General features: G+C 51.2%; 6 protein-coding genes across 6 annotated transcripts; 3 read left to right on the plus strand and 3 right to left on the minus strand.

Moving 5' to 3' along the window:
• The first annotated feature begins 35 nt into the window (after window positions 1-35).
• BKA58DRAFT_5523 (uncharacterized protein) lies at window positions 36-1,037 on the plus strand. The gene is made up of 2 exons (XM_046175519.1): window positions 36-383; window positions 436-1,037. Exons 1-2 carry the CDS (start codon window positions 190-192, stop codon window positions 908-910), a joined length of 669 nt encoding a protein of 222 aa, XP_046030485.1. The 5' UTR covers window positions 36-189; the 3' UTR covers window positions 911-1,037.
• Window positions 1,038-2,198: 1,161 nt separating this feature from the next.
• BKA58DRAFT_445806 (Alpha/Beta hydrolase protein) lies at window positions 2,199-3,174 on the plus strand (the record flags this gene model as incomplete). The annotated part of the gene is made up of 1 exon (XM_046174156.1): window positions 2,199-3,174. One exon carries the CDS (start codon window positions 2,199-2,201, stop codon window positions 3,123-3,125), a length of 927 nt encoding a protein of 308 aa, XP_046030486.1. The 3' UTR covers window positions 3,126-3,174.
• Window positions 3,175-5,175, minus strand: BKA58DRAFT_5529 (cytochrome P450). Its single transcript, XM_046175521.1, has 2 exons — window positions 3,460-5,175; window positions 3,175-3,410 (listed from the first exon to the last, which is right to left on the minus strand). Exons 1-2 carry the CDS (start codon window positions 4,914-4,916, stop codon window positions 3,224-3,226), a joined length of 1,644 nt encoding a protein of 547 aa, XP_046030487.1. The 5' UTR covers window positions 4,917-5,175; the 3' UTR covers window positions 3,175-3,223.
• Window positions 5,176-7,734: 2,559 nt separating this feature from the next.
• BKA58DRAFT_396000 (uncharacterized protein) lies at window positions 7,735-8,913 on the plus strand (the record flags this gene model as incomplete). Its single annotated transcript, XM_046171336.1, has 3 exons — window positions 7,735-7,867; window positions 7,928-8,584; window positions 8,780-8,913. 3 exons carry the CDS (start codon window positions 7,735-7,737, stop codon window positions 8,911-8,913), a joined length of 924 nt encoding a protein of 307 aa, XP_046030488.1.
• A 164-nt stretch (window positions 8,914-9,077) lies between these two features.
• On the minus strand, window positions 9,078-10,383 carry BKA58DRAFT_371855 (glycosyl hydrolase family 61-domain-containing protein). The gene has a single exon (XM_046169066.1). The coding sequence runs from the start codon at window positions 10,272-10,274 to the stop codon at window positions 9,279-9,281; it is 996 nt and encodes a 331-aa protein (XP_046030489.1). The 5' UTR covers window positions 10,275-10,383; the 3' UTR covers window positions 9,078-9,278.
• Window positions 10,384-12,961: 2,578 nt separating this feature from the next.
• Window positions 12,962-15,150, minus strand: BKA58DRAFT_327660 (mitochondrial carrier domain-containing protein). Its single transcript, XM_046168109.1, has 2 exons — window positions 14,689-15,150; window positions 12,962-14,631 (listed from the first exon to the last, which is right to left on the minus strand). The coding sequence occupies exons 1-2, from the start codon at window positions 15,097-15,099 to the stop codon at window positions 13,441-13,443; spliced, it is 1,602 nt and encodes a 533-aa protein (XP_046030490.1). The 5' UTR covers window positions 15,100-15,150; the 3' UTR covers window positions 12,962-13,440.
• Between the last annotated feature and the right edge of the window lie 9 nt (window positions 15,151-15,159).

Below are 15,159 nucleotides of genomic sequence, written 5' to 3' on the forward strand. Positions count from 1 at the left end.
GTTTCCTGCCAACCAGAGCTGTGGTACAATGAGATCACATAAAGCTTGCTGACCCCTCACGAGGGCATCTCCGCATCTGAGTACAGCTACATAGCTTGCTTTGAAGACACTTTACGGCTAATCATACTGCTCAATTGCACTCTACTTACCCCCAGATTACTGCTACAGCTTCAGCTACAGCTTCTCATCATGGCAGCAAAGTACTCTCGCCGACCCAGCTACCTCGACGGTCCGCTGTCTCCTTCCATCATACCCGAGCTCGCCATTCTACCCCAGCCTCTCCCTGCCGACAAGGTTCCCTGTGGCCAGCTCGTCTCAAAGACGTCAAAGTACACATCCAAAGCCCTCGAAGACCGCGACTACGATGACATTGGCACGCGATGGTACGCCATAATCTATGCATACAACACATGTAATACATACTGACGTTCCCAGGTACAAGGACGTCATCTTCTTCAACGCCGAGAACGGCAACTTCGTCGAGAGCTTCGGCGGCACGCACCTAGTTCAGAAGCCGCTTGATAAAGGCACAGAGGCTGGCACAATCGAGGCGGACGAACAGAGCGTGAGGCTGCTCAAGGATGCTGATGCGGCACTCCAGAAAGTATGGCAAGATGAGGAGGCCAGGAAGTGGATCAAGGAACAAGATGAGGCCGGCTTCGTAGTCGCGCACCGTCAGGTCTCCAACGCGAGCTACAAGCGCGCCAGACTTGCCGATATCGGTAACAATAACTGGGAAGTCGTACGCGAGGTTGGCAATGAAGATGCTACTGGTAAGCGCAGGGACTCGGGTTTGCCCGTTGAGACGAACAGCAAATGGGACGTCGTAGGGGTTGTGGTCAAGAAAATCATCGTGGAGGGCAACGATGTGAAGCTTGGTGATGAGCTTGGAGCTCAATACTGGCAGTAGCAGTATAGCTGGACTATTCCAAGCGCATATACATTTCTTACGAGTTTAGCAACTTATTGGACGCGTACAGCTTCTTTGATCAAGGCAAACAGGCGGGCTCTGCATCTATCATCCACAGTGGACGGCTGCCGAAGCCAGTCAATGCACCGCTGCGGCATGGGTTGTTGCGCGCTTGGAACCTGATTGCTTTCCCGCCGCCGACTCCCATCGTACGTCGTTCACTTCCACCACTTCACTTACTTTTATGCAATGCCATGTGCCAGCAACCGTACCGGCGCGGCATGTTTTTGCATAGAGCGACATCCTTCCGCATTGCATCTCCCCTTCGTCGCGAGTTCGTCAGAGTCCAAGCGCCAAGCATAGTATCGAGACGCAACTTCCGCAGATCTAACGCTCACCAACAAGACGACCTCAATCCACGCGACGATCTAGCGCAGAGAGCGGCCAAGCTCAAAGCCCTCGGCGCTGAAATTTTATTCTCTCTATATAGGCTAACAAACGAGAAGCACGTTGAGATAATGGAAAAACGGTTTGCGGCTGGGCCACCACCATTCAGTGAATACAAGCTTCCATCCGGAAAGCATGAAGCAAAGCGCCTCGATGAAAGACCCGGGGTCCTATCTCGTCAGGTCTTTCATCCCAAGTTTGGAGCGAACCGGAAAATTTGCAACACATTGTACTGTCTTCTTCGAGGCATACAAAGAATACATAAGGAGAGACCCAGAGGAGTGGTACGACGACCTAGATCCTGCCAACCCCCGGGGAGCTTGGATGAGTTGCCTAGGCAAACGGCAGAATACCTGGTGTTACACGCGATCGAGATAATCTTCTACCACAAATCGAAGTTACCAAGTTCTCGCACATGCGCATAGTAGTCACCTATCTACTGTCTCAGTATCTACGTTCAGCGTTCCGTTATGGCACTTTTTGGCGATGTTTGCTCACGACTACTCTGATTGGCCACTTTGAAGGCATGCAGCCGTCAGGCCTTCCATGACGACACAGCAATCCAGGTATCTTGCTGACATTTAACATTGTTGTTGCTGTGAAAGCGACGTATGATAAGTGCATATTGTTAAGCACAGGAATCCTGCCATGACGCGTATGCCATGAATGAGCGTCAACAGTAGGAGCAAGCAAATCAAAGATGGGTTGCGACGCCTTTATGTCATGTACATGGGAAGTATATAAGTTTGGCCATCTACCTGTATATGCATTCACAAACGACCGGCAATATATACCATAGTTGACATTCATCTCATACTTAGCCTCCAAAGCTAACACGAACATGACCCCGTCATCGAGCGACCCAACTGTTCTCAACAACACACTCCACTTCGATACCCCAACGCATACCTTCGATATCAAATGGACGTCGCTGGGCGCTACAACATCACCACCGCTTATCTTCATCCACGGTACTCCCTGGACTTCCCGCGTCTGGGCGCCCTTCGCCCTAGCTGTATCACGCAAATACCGCGTCTACCTCTTCGATAACCCTGGCTTCGGAGATTCGCCCATTGAAAAACTTGTTCCCAATGCCTTCTTCATTCCAAAGAACGAAGTCGAAAGACTAGACAGCAATCTCGCTCGCCAAACCTCAGCCTTCGCCGCCCTCTTCAAGCACTGGGAGAAAGTCGAGAAATGGAAGGCAGCGCCACACGTCGTCGCACACGATCACGGCGGACTAATGAGCCTGCGTGCCAATCTACTACATGACTGTCGCTACTCAAGTCTTTGCCTAATCGACGTCGTCGCCATCGGCCCCTTCGGCCAACCGCTATTTAAAAGCGTCGCAGAGAACCCCACGGCTTTCGAAAACCTACCCGACATGGCTTTCGAAGGGATTCTGGAATCGTACATCCGCAACGCTGCGCATACTACGTTGGACACTAGAACGATGAGTATGCTCAAAGCGCCCTGGCTCGCAGAAGGTGGCAAGAAAGGTTTCGTGCGCCAGCTGTGTCAGGCTGCGCATCGGAGTACAAAGGAGGTGGAGGGGCGGTATGCAGAGGTGGGGAGAAATTTTCCTGTGAAGGTCGTTTGGGGAATGCAGGATAATTGGATTCCGGTGCAGGATGCGCATAGGCTGGGGAAGGCGCTAGGTGCCAAAGAAGTGGTGGAAATTGAGGGAGCGGGGCATTTGATTATGTATGATCAGCCAGGTCAGTTGGGTGTTGAGCTTGGTATGTGGTTAGCCTCCGTGGGCGTGTGATTAGTATCTACAATACGACGAATCCGTAACTTTGCATTCGTACAATAAGCTCTCGGTGTCAAATTTGGAAACATTCCTTGCTTGATATTACATACTATTTATGAGACGGCTTCAGGTGTCCATGCGCTCTTCCTACGACGAACTTCAATCGCTACTGGTAAGGGAACCTTGAATCTGATGACCCACATCTTCTTGGGCTTCTCCACAAGTGGCTTGAAGTCATAGTTTAGTAGCAAGTTGGCGAAGATGATCTTGAGTTCATGAGAGACGAAGAAGCGTCCAGGGCTGCATTATCGTTAGTGAAGATTTTGATGTGAAAGTAGAGGGTGCTCACCAAGCATGCCTTCCATGGCCGAAAGGAAGATGATTAACACCCGTAGTAACAAGGCCCGTCTGCTTCAGCTTCAGCGCATCAACGCTTTGTTTCTCTTCCGCGCTCATAGCCTCGTATTCTTCTCTAGGCCGCGAGTATCGGAATGCGTCGAACTCTTCTGGGTTCTCAGTCATATCTGTGTCGAGGGCCATCGCCCCCCATGGACATGAAAAAAGCGTTCCGTACTTCAGATGTACACCTTCAGGTGTTGTAACGCCGTCCTTTGCTACAACCTTACGGTGCACAAACGTAAGGCCGATAGGCGAGGCACGCTGTGACTCGCGAATAGCAGAATCGATGCGATACATGCGGCTAAGACCGTTCTTAGTCCAGCCTCCCTCCTCTTGCAGAATGCGATGCGCCTCTTCGCGCAACTGTTCGACAACTTCTGGTCCACAGCCTAGTATGCAGACAATGGTTTCGAAGGCGGTAATCGATGTCGTGTGTATGCTGGCGAAGTTTAGGGGCAAAACGCGCATAGCGACGCGGTCGGGCTGCATCTCCTCGGGCCGTCCCTCGGCCTGCGCAGTTCGGTAGCTCCATGTGATGAAGTCGTTCGGCTCCTTCCAGCTCTTGTATTCGGGGTCTCCAGCATCTTTCCTCTCGAAATCCGAGATACGTTGCTTGATCATGGGTAGTGTAAACCGCGAAGACAGCCAGTAATGGTACTTGACAGGCAGACTTAACACTGTTCCAACGATCGGGTGTAGCGCTTTTGGAACAAGGAACATGAGAGCCTGATTGCGAATGACGTCCTTGGTGTAGCTCAGTACTGCTTCTAGGAACTTCTGCTCGTGACAAAGCGCCTCTCCAAGAAGCATGCGGTTAGTCAGTACTGGAATTATCTCCATGAAAGACTCCAGAACGTCCAACGTTTTCCAATTTTCTGTATCTGTTCCATAAACGTCGGCAATCGTTCTTGGCACCTCTTCTTCGAGACCCGGTATGATTGCATTGAGATTTCGAAAAAGGTTCTTGTGAAGAACATGTTCATGATAGGCATCCTTCAAGATGTAGGGATGGATAAATGAGTAATCGCCTTGCAGGGAATCGTAATGCGCTTGATGTGCACTCAGTACAGAATCCGGTTGATCGAACATCCAGCGCATTTGACTTTGTGGCATGACAATCTCAGCCTGCATACCAAGCGTCGCGGGTAACACAAAGATCTTGCCATCGCGACTGTATTTGTTGTAACCAGCCAACAGCCATTCCTTGCTCTTAGTCAACGCAGTAAAATTGCGGAAGTCTGCGATCCAGCCTTTGCCGTACCCCATCCATGGTATGCTCGATGGTGGTGATGGTGCTGTGAGGAAGTGGTAAGCACTTGCGACGATCAAGTAGGTGATCGCTGCAGCGGCGACGTGTGAGAATGTGAAAAGGTTGTGAAGCTCAGCCTCCTGGCTTGGGTCTGCCATAGTAGGTGTGATCGAAGCAGAAACAATGGGCAATTAACTGTATCCCATGTCAACACAGGGGCCGTCATATACTATTTGTGATGATCGACCCGGGCAAGCGCCGTTGCTTGGAGGAGACGCCCCGCTTCCGTGCGCTCTGCCATTCGCGCACGCTACGTCGCACGACACCGACTTGCATCTCCACATTCGTCAACTTTATTACCGACTGCCATACCTGTTTGCTTATCATGATGTGCACCTTGCTTACTGTGTCAGTTGCAGCTAAGGGTATTGCCGGGTAAATCGAGGTTCATTCGCTCCAGAGCTCCGACAGGTACAGATCCCCGGCGCTACCGTCGGATACGCTGTTCCCGAGCTCATGAGCGGAGCAGCCACAGACGGTCGCGGCCTTCATCAATCAACGGTCTCGGCAAGACAGCCCATCACATGCCATTCAAGCCAAAAGCTCTGAACTGCTCAGGCTGGCTGCATGCCTCTGTTCGTTGCATGTATGTTAGTATAGTATGTTCATAGTCCTTCGCCACTAACGTTCAAGTCACGCGATTTCACTAGTGAGGTTTTACTGTGGCGCTTGTCTGGAGGCACCAGAGGCTTAACACCTGGATTCATCGACTATCTTGGTTGACTCGTCCCAGACTGGGAAATACACATGATCAGGATGCCTTGCTCTAAACGGCAGAGCCAAGATTTCGACAATCTCTTCTAAATATGACTGTTAGGGACGTCTGGTGGATGCGAGATATCATTCCTTGTGACGGAGATAATAGTACGCCCACTCCTAACTGCGAGAGAATTCCTAGCCCATTAGAATTCCATGGCTTGACCAACGCCCGTATGTCAGGTTTTGCTACCAAGCCCAGCAACAGAATTCCTTGACAACCCCGTGCATTTCGGCCATTGGGTTGTGTAATCCCTTCATGAAATCGTGGAACTCATGCCGGTTGATCCGTACATCGTCAGCGTCTTTGTAGATCGAGAAGTTCAGGCGATCGACATTTATTTTTCCTAGAGGAAACTGACCAAATGACTTTCTGAGATTGCCTTCGACTGTTGGGCTATTCTTTTCGAAGACATTATTAAAGGTAGTTCCGGGGTTTGCGAGTTGTATGGGGTGTGCGGAACGACGACTGACTGAAAATAACGACGCGGGTAATAGTACAGTGGCCTCTCGAAGGTGAAGAGGGTGGTCGGAGGCGGCATTCGCACTGCACACTGGAAACCATAGGCCCAGGGCTGTTCCTCAGAAGCCAGATGGCTAGCTCGCAGTTTCAAAAGCTCGGAAGTTGCCTCCTTGTAGATGACTGAAGATGCGGTGAGAAAACCTGAGTATACGTCCAAGTTACCGGGGGCTGACGCGCTGATCGCCTCACATAGTCGCAATTGAAGCTCGGTGATGTTGATGAAGTTCTCAGCAGACTGGGTGGTAGGTTTGGCAGCAGGTGAGCTGTATTCCATAGCTGCCTCCCCGTCAAGGCGTCGAGTGCGATCCGTCATGTCCAGCTTCTCGGTGTGTTGAGCGATTGTAAATACAGAGCGACTGCTTGCGCTAGACTTTCTTGGAATTTCCGTGTTCATAGTATGCTTGCGGACTGGGTATGGTTTTGTCCGTAGCGTGGTGCTGTGATTCGTCTATGGATGCAGGGTTCGAGGAAAGCAGAAGCTGATTGTTATCACGATGTTCCGCACGTTATGTCTCATACGTTTGGACTAGGTTTCTTTATGCGCAACGTCTTATCGAGGACACAGTGTGTATTTAGAATCTGAAAGGTCTTAGTGAAGCTAGCAGCAATCACAAAACTGTGCTGTTTCATGTTATTTGCTCACAATGTTATCATTAGGCTCTAAGCAGGAAAGTACTCGTCGAGACACTAGCTTTCCATCTCTTGTATCTGCTCATCAGACGTAGCATGCATGATTGTGTTGCACATCGAGTCCGTGCACAGATCGCTGACATCACAGAAGTGCGAACAGAGCCAAAATACTTCTCGCGACACTGGGTAAGATCTTCGATACTGTATCCTTTTCCAGAGAAGGCCAATGTGTCCTGAGGAAGTTGCCGATCTCATAAGGTACCAACGCTCGTAGTCTCCCAGATGTCCGCGTTCGACCCTCTTGGAGAGAGAGGTACTTGTGACTGACTCAAGGTCATTCTCCCAGATGAGTCTAATCTCATGGACTTTACTTTCGGGGGCGTGGGGCGACTCGGTATCGTCGTCAGGGTGGAGCTTATCGTACCTGACATGTCTCTCCAGTTATAAGACGGTCTCATCCACGATGTCTGCGATTGTTCTTCATCAGTTTTTGATCTCCATCTTCTCCTGTGTTTGAGCGTACGTTCAAGACCCGCACGCGCAGATCATCAAACCTAAACGTTCACAATATCTACCGCTTCGCTGTCACGATGCAAAGCAGTTCACCTAGTAACACTGCCCCCGTCGGGGGGCAGGGGAATTGCAGCTTATCCAAGTTCACTATCGGAATTCGAACAATCTAATCGGACACTCCTCGCCCGTTCGCATGGTATTACTAATACAGCTTCTGTTCCAGCTCAAACCGCCGAATTGTTAGCTCTACTCCCACTGCGACTGTTCCAGCCCAAATTCCCGAGTCGTCTTGCAAACATAACGGTAAAGGCAAAGGAAGCGATTCTAAAAGCCGGACACTAATAGTTCTAAAGAAGTGCACACTGAAAAACCTCGTGAGGGTGTGTGAAGAGCTCGGAGACACAAGCGACAAATCGCAACTTCTTGCACGGTGGAAGTCCAATCGCAAGGAGCAAACATGGAAGAAAGTTCCTTCCACTGTCAGATTATGGAACATGATACACGAGCTGGTGCTTACGTTGGAGCAATTTTCTAGAGGCCTCAAGGCCGAAGGGGGAACTTCCGGCAAAGTCCGGGATGTTGCTAGAGAGCGGTATTGGGAGGCTGATTCGCCTCTAACAAGCTCAGGTATGTTGAAGAGCATGTATCTATGAACAAATTAGTATGTATGCTTGTCATGGTGATTAGAAAACCCACTGAAAGAAGATGTACCGATATCTCACTGGACAGCACTACAAGTCGAAAGCTGGGCTCTTTACCTAGAGTCTCAACTTCTGTTCGCCAGTGTCGGTGTAAGCATCAGCCTTTCTCATAATCTATTTCTCACCGAAGAGGCCGAAGATAAGATAGCGATGCAATTTTGGATCGATACCATCAACCAACTCCATCGCCATCCCAATCATAGCCCAGGCCCTGCTTCAGACATCATCGATACCTATTTCGGCGACGAACAGGACTCTACATCTGAGGTCAGCGATTCGGACACTATGATCTCAATGAATTCAAATCACGGCGAATGCATATGGTTTGTAGATTATACACTAAGGGCAGATGTCCAAATCCCCATAACGCGTTTTACATCACGCATGTGTCTCGAGCTGCAGCGAATGGGGGAACTACCGCATGGCAGTATCAAAGCTTTTCCGCTGACTCTAATACTACGCATGGACGTCCTGGGAACGACGCGAATGATCGCGTTCGCACAATCGGTGCCGGTTGACGAGATAGAAATATTCCTCCTCATTCAGATCCGTCAAGAGCGCGATTATCCATACCCAGAACACTCGCTGAACTGTGCCCAAGTATTTCTCTGTTTGGAAAATTACGGCACCGCTAAATCAAATAGTAAGACATCCCACGTATGGGATAGTTGCATGCACTAATCTTCCTTATCGTGGTAGAAAAAACATCCTTGTTCAACTCGCATCTCTTATCGACGCCATGTTACCACTCGTATCGCGGGATTGCGGCGAGAATATCGACGGAGTCTCAATCTGGCTTTTGGCCAGCGACTGTCACCTGATTTATACGAAGAAGCAGTGCACCGCATCGAGGATGCGCATGCTCTTCCCAAGAGCGCCGTTGAGTGGAATGAGACGATGCACCACGGGCAAGTCCCCGGCCGCATGACAGAGGTGGATGGGATGGTATTCTACTATCAGAGATCTGAATAGGGACATTGGTGGATATTTCCCCGTCCAAGTTTCGCTGAGCCTCCTATAAAAACGAATTTCCTTTGGTGGAAGACAACAGATGGCAGGGATCTGCGCATATTCAACAAATCAGTCTCTTACTTTTGGTCTTTATCAGAAGGAACAGGCACAGGCAAAAGATTCAGGAATAGGACTAATGATGTGATATTGCTATTATACAGGATTGAACCACATCCACCAGGCAAACAGAAGGGTAAAGGGGTGTTCTACCAAGAGAACGGTGCCCAGAAAACAGAGGTTCACTAATGCAACGCCTCGCTTATAGACACAAAGAATGGGAAGTATACACAAATCTCCGAGTAAATCCTAGCACACTAGCTAGCTTCTTAGACACACTGGGAGTACCAGTCGTTGGCAGCCTTGCAGCTACCCTTGGCGCAGCACTTAGCACCGGAGAAGCCCTTGCCACCGCACTGTCCGTACATGGAAGCGCAGCCAGCAGCGGGGGCAGCCTCCTTGGTAGGGGCAGCCGGGGCGGGAGCAACAACAGTGGCCATGGTGGACTTGGCAGGAGCAGCGGGAGAGGCAGGGGCAGGGGAGACCTCCTCCTTGGCGGGAGCAGAGGAGGAAGAGCCACCAGCACCGCCCTTCCAGACAGCAGGGCCGGGCATGGGGAAGGCCTTGCGGCCGTTGTAGATGCTGAAGTTGGCGTAGGGATCGGTGGCCTTGTAAGCACCGGGGAACTTGACAGTGGGGCCAGGAGTACCACTACCACCACCCTGAACCTTGACCTGCATGCAAGAGACGTAGTGCTCGGGCTGGTTGACGTGGGAGCGGTGGACACCAATGTGCTCGAAACGCATGAGGTACTCTCCGTTGGGAGTGTCCTTGGGGATCGTGGCAGTGACAGTGTCCTTGTTGTAGCTGCACCAGGAGGTGCTGGTGAAGTCACCGCTACCGCAGTCACCCTCATCAAAGATCTTGAACCACGGGCCAGATCCGTCGTACGACTGGACGCTGCCGGGAGCGGCGGACATGTAGACCAGGGAAGGGCCGGGGTGCTGGAACTTGGCACCAACAGCGAGCTTGAGGGTAACGTCCTCGCCGGCGTTGACGGTCAGGACTTGGACCTTACCACCGGTCTTAGCGCCACCCTGGTTGCAGACGATATCGGGACCATCGGCGGTGGAGCCATCACGGATGTCCGCCGCCGGGTTGGAGGAGAACTTGATGGGGTTGTACGCGACCTTGCGAGTGGACGGGCGGACGTATTTGAACTGCGGCTGGGCAACACCATTCATGACGTTGGTGTCAAAGAAGTAATGGGCAGTGGCCACTTGGGCGACGGCGCTGAGGACGATGGCGGAGGCGGAGAACTTCATTCTGGCTAGCAGTAATGGGACTTTGTGTAATTGGTAAAAAGAAGTGAAGGAACGAATGTAAAGTGCTGAAAAGCGAGTGTAGAAAGCGATTGAAACGAATGTATTGCTTGCTGGTGAGTTGTAGATGTTGGACGGTCGTCCTGATTCTTATATCAAAAGTCCACCGCGCATTGTACCAAACATCTTCATGCAAGTCAGGCGCCTAGACACCGGTGACCTGGTTCCGACGGACGTCAATTTCCCGTTGTAGGTATTCCAGGAGATAGGATGCAGGTTTCATCGACAACTAAAGTCTTCCTTCCGTGATTGTGGGTGTTCTGGATCTCTTGGGAAGTGGACATGACCGTGATCCTTAGGCCGTTCTAAGCATAGCAGCGCTTGTGAAAACATGCGACTCATTGAAAGGCGGCACGAAACTGCTTGTTCGGAAAGTAAAGTCAATGCGGATGTGATTTCTACGGGTCCTGCCAAGGTCGTTTACTGACACTTCGTTGCAGTCCGCGATGTGGCGAAACACTGGTCTCCTTTGCTGGATGCTTGACAGACGTAGCGCCGTTTCGTTTAGAAACACTTGACGCCCATTTCGTCCAGAAAAGTGTTAGGAAGAGGAATTCCATGGCTGTGATTCGGTGGTTGGGCGCACGGACCAGGAGTTGAGTGCCGGTGGTTATACTTCGTGACGTACGGGCCGCTGTCTGTCAACACCAGCTCCACCGATGCCGATACCTAGCATGCCGTGAGGAAAGTTTGCGCGACCGCCGTCGTTGCCACCATGTCGGACCCGCTAGTGGAGTGGGATATGGGCATCGGGAGTTGCGCGCAAGCGATATCAGATCATTCAGAGAGTGACCGAGAGACCCGCTGACAGATGCCAAGGTACGTGAGACTGTGAAAATTGATGAAATTCCCTGTGGCGTGGCAAGCCGGAAATTTGATTGCAACGTCCGGGTAGCGTTTCCTTGTGTTGTGGTAAACAATTTGCATGCATGAGTATTCGATGCGTTACATACGCGATAAGGGAGAAAATTCCACTGGAAAGCGTTTCATCTAGCAAGAGAAGGGAACAGAGTGGGGCTGTTCAAGGAAGACCTAATCGAGATATGTAACTCAGTTCATGTCATTTGCAAGGAAAGGCTCCGTTTGGCTGGGTTCCTTTTCCTTGGGTTCCGACCAGCTTGCTCGGATAGTGAGCCGAACGCGAGCACCTCGCTTTCGTAGTATCCGATATTCTCATTGATGGAACTGTTCAAATCCATGCCGTTCAGCCCATGGCCACTGCGCCCCCTGATCCTTCTGCCGTTGGGCGGAATCGCACGCCGCTCGAGTATGTTCTCTCGGTCTGGTCACCCGCCTTATCCTCCTCGATGTGCATGCTGTACAAGATTGTTGTGCCTGGTATGATGATATTCTCGAGGCACGTTGTCTTGTATCTTCCATCCTCCTTTTTCAGTAGACAAGGGAGGCTGAACCCTATCTTTTTGCAGTTCACTTTGCCTTCCACGACATAATCAAGGAAAACGCGATTTGGCCATCACTTCATGTTGCCGTAGTCGAGCTCTTAGTAGTCACCTGCATGGTTACGAGGGACTGATCTCACATTGAGTTCGTTCAGATAGAGAGGGAAGAGCCCAACGACTGAGTTATAGCAACAGCATGGTCCTCGATCCGTGCGCTGTATTCGTACAAATACTGTCACATGCCGTTGGATGTGGAACTGAGGCGTGCATGGTACCATACGGACAAACATGCTTGGCTCGTGGCGACAGGGTTCTGCATGCTCGTTGACGTACTTGTCGAGGTCGAAGGCAGGGCTAAATTCGCCCAACATGTCTTTCTGCAGCTGCCTAAAACTGTAGAATAGTCCAAGGAAGTCGATACCAAGCTCTGGCGAGATATACACGTGATGGCATATCGATAGGCGTATTTCTGAGGGCAGTGAGAGCAAGCGACTTGCTGGCTGAAGACTCTTGGGACGAATCGGTGGATGCCTTTCCAAAAATCCCAGCTCTGTGAAAGCGGCGGGCTGTAGAACTCTGATTCTATTGCTGCCCAAGTCAAGCTGTGAGGCCATAGTTGTGAGTTCATCAATATCGCCTGGGCTGATTGAAAGTGAAGGGGGGTTTGGCATATTGGTGGATCTCCCCAGCGGGCGCATGTATGAACGATGGCAGTCTACGTGTCGAAATTTCCTCCGGCATCGATATTTGTGGCAAACCAAAGTTGAAAAGCCAATCGAAGCGGACACTCACAATCAACACGTGGTGGTGGCTGATGAGGAGTGAGGTGGTACGGTATTTCCGTGTAAGGAAGCCGCTAGCCTTCGTTGAGTTAGACCCAGACGCGACCAGCAATATCAACTGACCTGTGAGCTGGCTGGTACACGATAGATGCTAAGATTAATATATATCTTGTAGAGCATACGAAGTACGCAGTGAATGAACGCTATGCATAGATATAGTGTGGGAGTGCTTTTTGGAAACTGGCCATGTATTGAGTGATTGGATGCAAGTGCGTACCTCAAATTCATCAAGTTTTCTCAGAGTAAAGCTATAAGCTGCTACGTCATGATCGAATATCATCGCAGCCGGATCGTAAGAAAATGTTGGGCTTTGAAATTCACGCGTTAGGTCGAACCCGGTGATGTAGATGATACTTTGTGCATACCTAGGTAGCCCATGCGACACTATATTTTCGGAAGCTGTTACAAACCCAAGGCCACAGTCAGCAGACTATTTCCTTTTGATATACCATGCGGTCCCCTAAGGTCTCAAAACACGTTTGTCTAGGTTGTTTATCACGTTGACAGTCGTCCGATGAAGCGGACCACCACTTCAGCAGACATGATAGTCGTGCCATGTGCATCAATCTGATGCGCAACTCAAGTTAGATCCTGCCTTGTTACTCGAATGACCATAGTCGCGTTTTTTGGTGAGAATAACTCATGTCCTGGTTGGAAGACTCATTGAAGCAGATGACATGAAGCAGGAATTTAAGAATGATCGAAACAATATGCTGACTCAATGGAAAAATATTCGTTCAACATCAGCTAAGAGTGGTGTATATAGCATCGCCCAACATGCTTACCCGAAGATCATAACAAAACGACACAATCTACCAAATAACATCATCGCTCAAGTGCCTAGTGCTTAACCTGCAATACCATAGTCTAAAACTCGCCGCCGCCACCACCAAGCGCAGCAGCACCCCAGATGCCCACCAATCCCCAGACACCTACTCTCCAACCACGCCACAACCCATGCACACCCTGACCCTTCCTTGTGCGCGGCGGCCTTGAAAAGCCCATCGCCTTTGCACTCGCCGTCTTAGCAGCATTCGGGGTGGAAACACTGATGCCTTCTTCGCGGGCAATGAACCACATAGTACCCAGCACACCCCTGTACTGACCCGGCTCGACGATAGTCTTGAAGCTCTGGTCGGAGGAGCTTGGTTTATCCAGACCATAAGCTGGGCTCTTAGCACGGCTGGGTGGGGCCTGGTACTCAGACGCAAGACGCTGGGTTTCGTGGTCCTGGAGTGCGGCGACCTGGCCGCGGCGGAGGACAGTCTCGAGGGGGAGGCGGATGAAGAGCTCGGCTGTGGAGGAGAGGAATGTGCTGAAAGAATAGGTGGTTGGCGTGAGGATAGGGTCGATGCTCAGGGTTGAGCGGAGGAAGAGGGGGGTTGAGGAGGAGATGAGTGTAGGCACGCAGGCGTGCATTATGGTAGCTGGGAGGAGGCTGGGAGTGACGGAGAAAGAGGGCAGAAGGGAGAGGCATGGGTATATAGATCGCGGGGAAGAAGAGATGGGAGTGATGATGAGGCGTGTGCGCACCATGTCGAGGGGTGCGAGGAGGGTGGCTGCAATGGCTGTAGCAGCGACAGCAACACCCAGGGATGTCAGTGGGCTTGGGCTGTCCAGGATATCCAGCCCTCCAATTCCACTTCCTGCTGAGCCTACAAGACCTGGGTCAGGTATGTTCAGCAGAGCTGATATCAAACTCCTGAACCAGCCCTCAGTCGTCTTGAGCAGGAAGTTGTAGATGAAGGTGCAGTTGGTGCTCTTCCACACACCCCACGCAGACTCCTTCTGCCATAATTGTGCTATCACTTCGAGGAGTGAGTCTGGACGCTTGAGGTCTAGTTTTCGTACAGCGGATTGTGGGGGCCGTGTGGGTGTTCGTGACCGGGATCGGCTATCGAGGCGTCGCTGGCGTCGTCGTGGAGACCTCGATTCTGAGACGCCCGATCGTGAGACAGAAGGCGAATATGGCGACGGCGACGTGGGGTTCATGCGCGGGGCAGTGGATGTGAAGTATCCCGGCGAGTCCTCATCAGACTCCTCATCAGAGGGCGGATACTGCGTCCATTAGCCCACATTCACATGTCAAATGCCCCTCCAGTGCTCAATACATACATCCTCAAACTTGCCGCTCGCAAAGCTCTGGGGCCGGCTCTTGTGGCCGAACTCTTCACCTGTTAAGCCTGCTAATTGTCCTTTTGCCTCGTGTATCTGCAAGATCGTCTTTGCGACCTCGAATGGTTGGGCGAGCAGGACACTCGTGTAATTCCATAAAGCATGATCGAGCAGTTTCTTCGCATGCCCGGCTACTGTAGGCGAGGCCTCTGGAAAGTACGAGTCATAGTCTAGGTCGGAAAGAATGTCGCGTGCCTGACTGCCCAGACTCGATTTACTACTGTTGCTGGGCTTAAAAGCGGGCGGTAATGACGAGGACGTCTGGTTCTGCGGGACCTCTGGCGGCGGACCAATAGATGGCGGGATATAGTAGGGTCGTAGGGGGTTCGGGGCATCGCGAGAGGTCGCCATCCTATCTGTCGTTTTTGGGGTAAAGATTACGTGAGGCTGGCGATGTTTATCGTTTTCTTA

This window comes from Alternaria rosae (assembly GCF_020736505.1).
Source record: "Alternaria rosae strain MPI-PUGE-AT-0040 chromosome Unknown BKA58scaffold_1, whole genome shotgun sequence".
NCBI classification, from domain to species: domain Eukaryota; kingdom Fungi; phylum Ascomycota; class Dothideomycetes; order Pleosporales; family Pleosporaceae; genus Alternaria; species Alternaria rosae.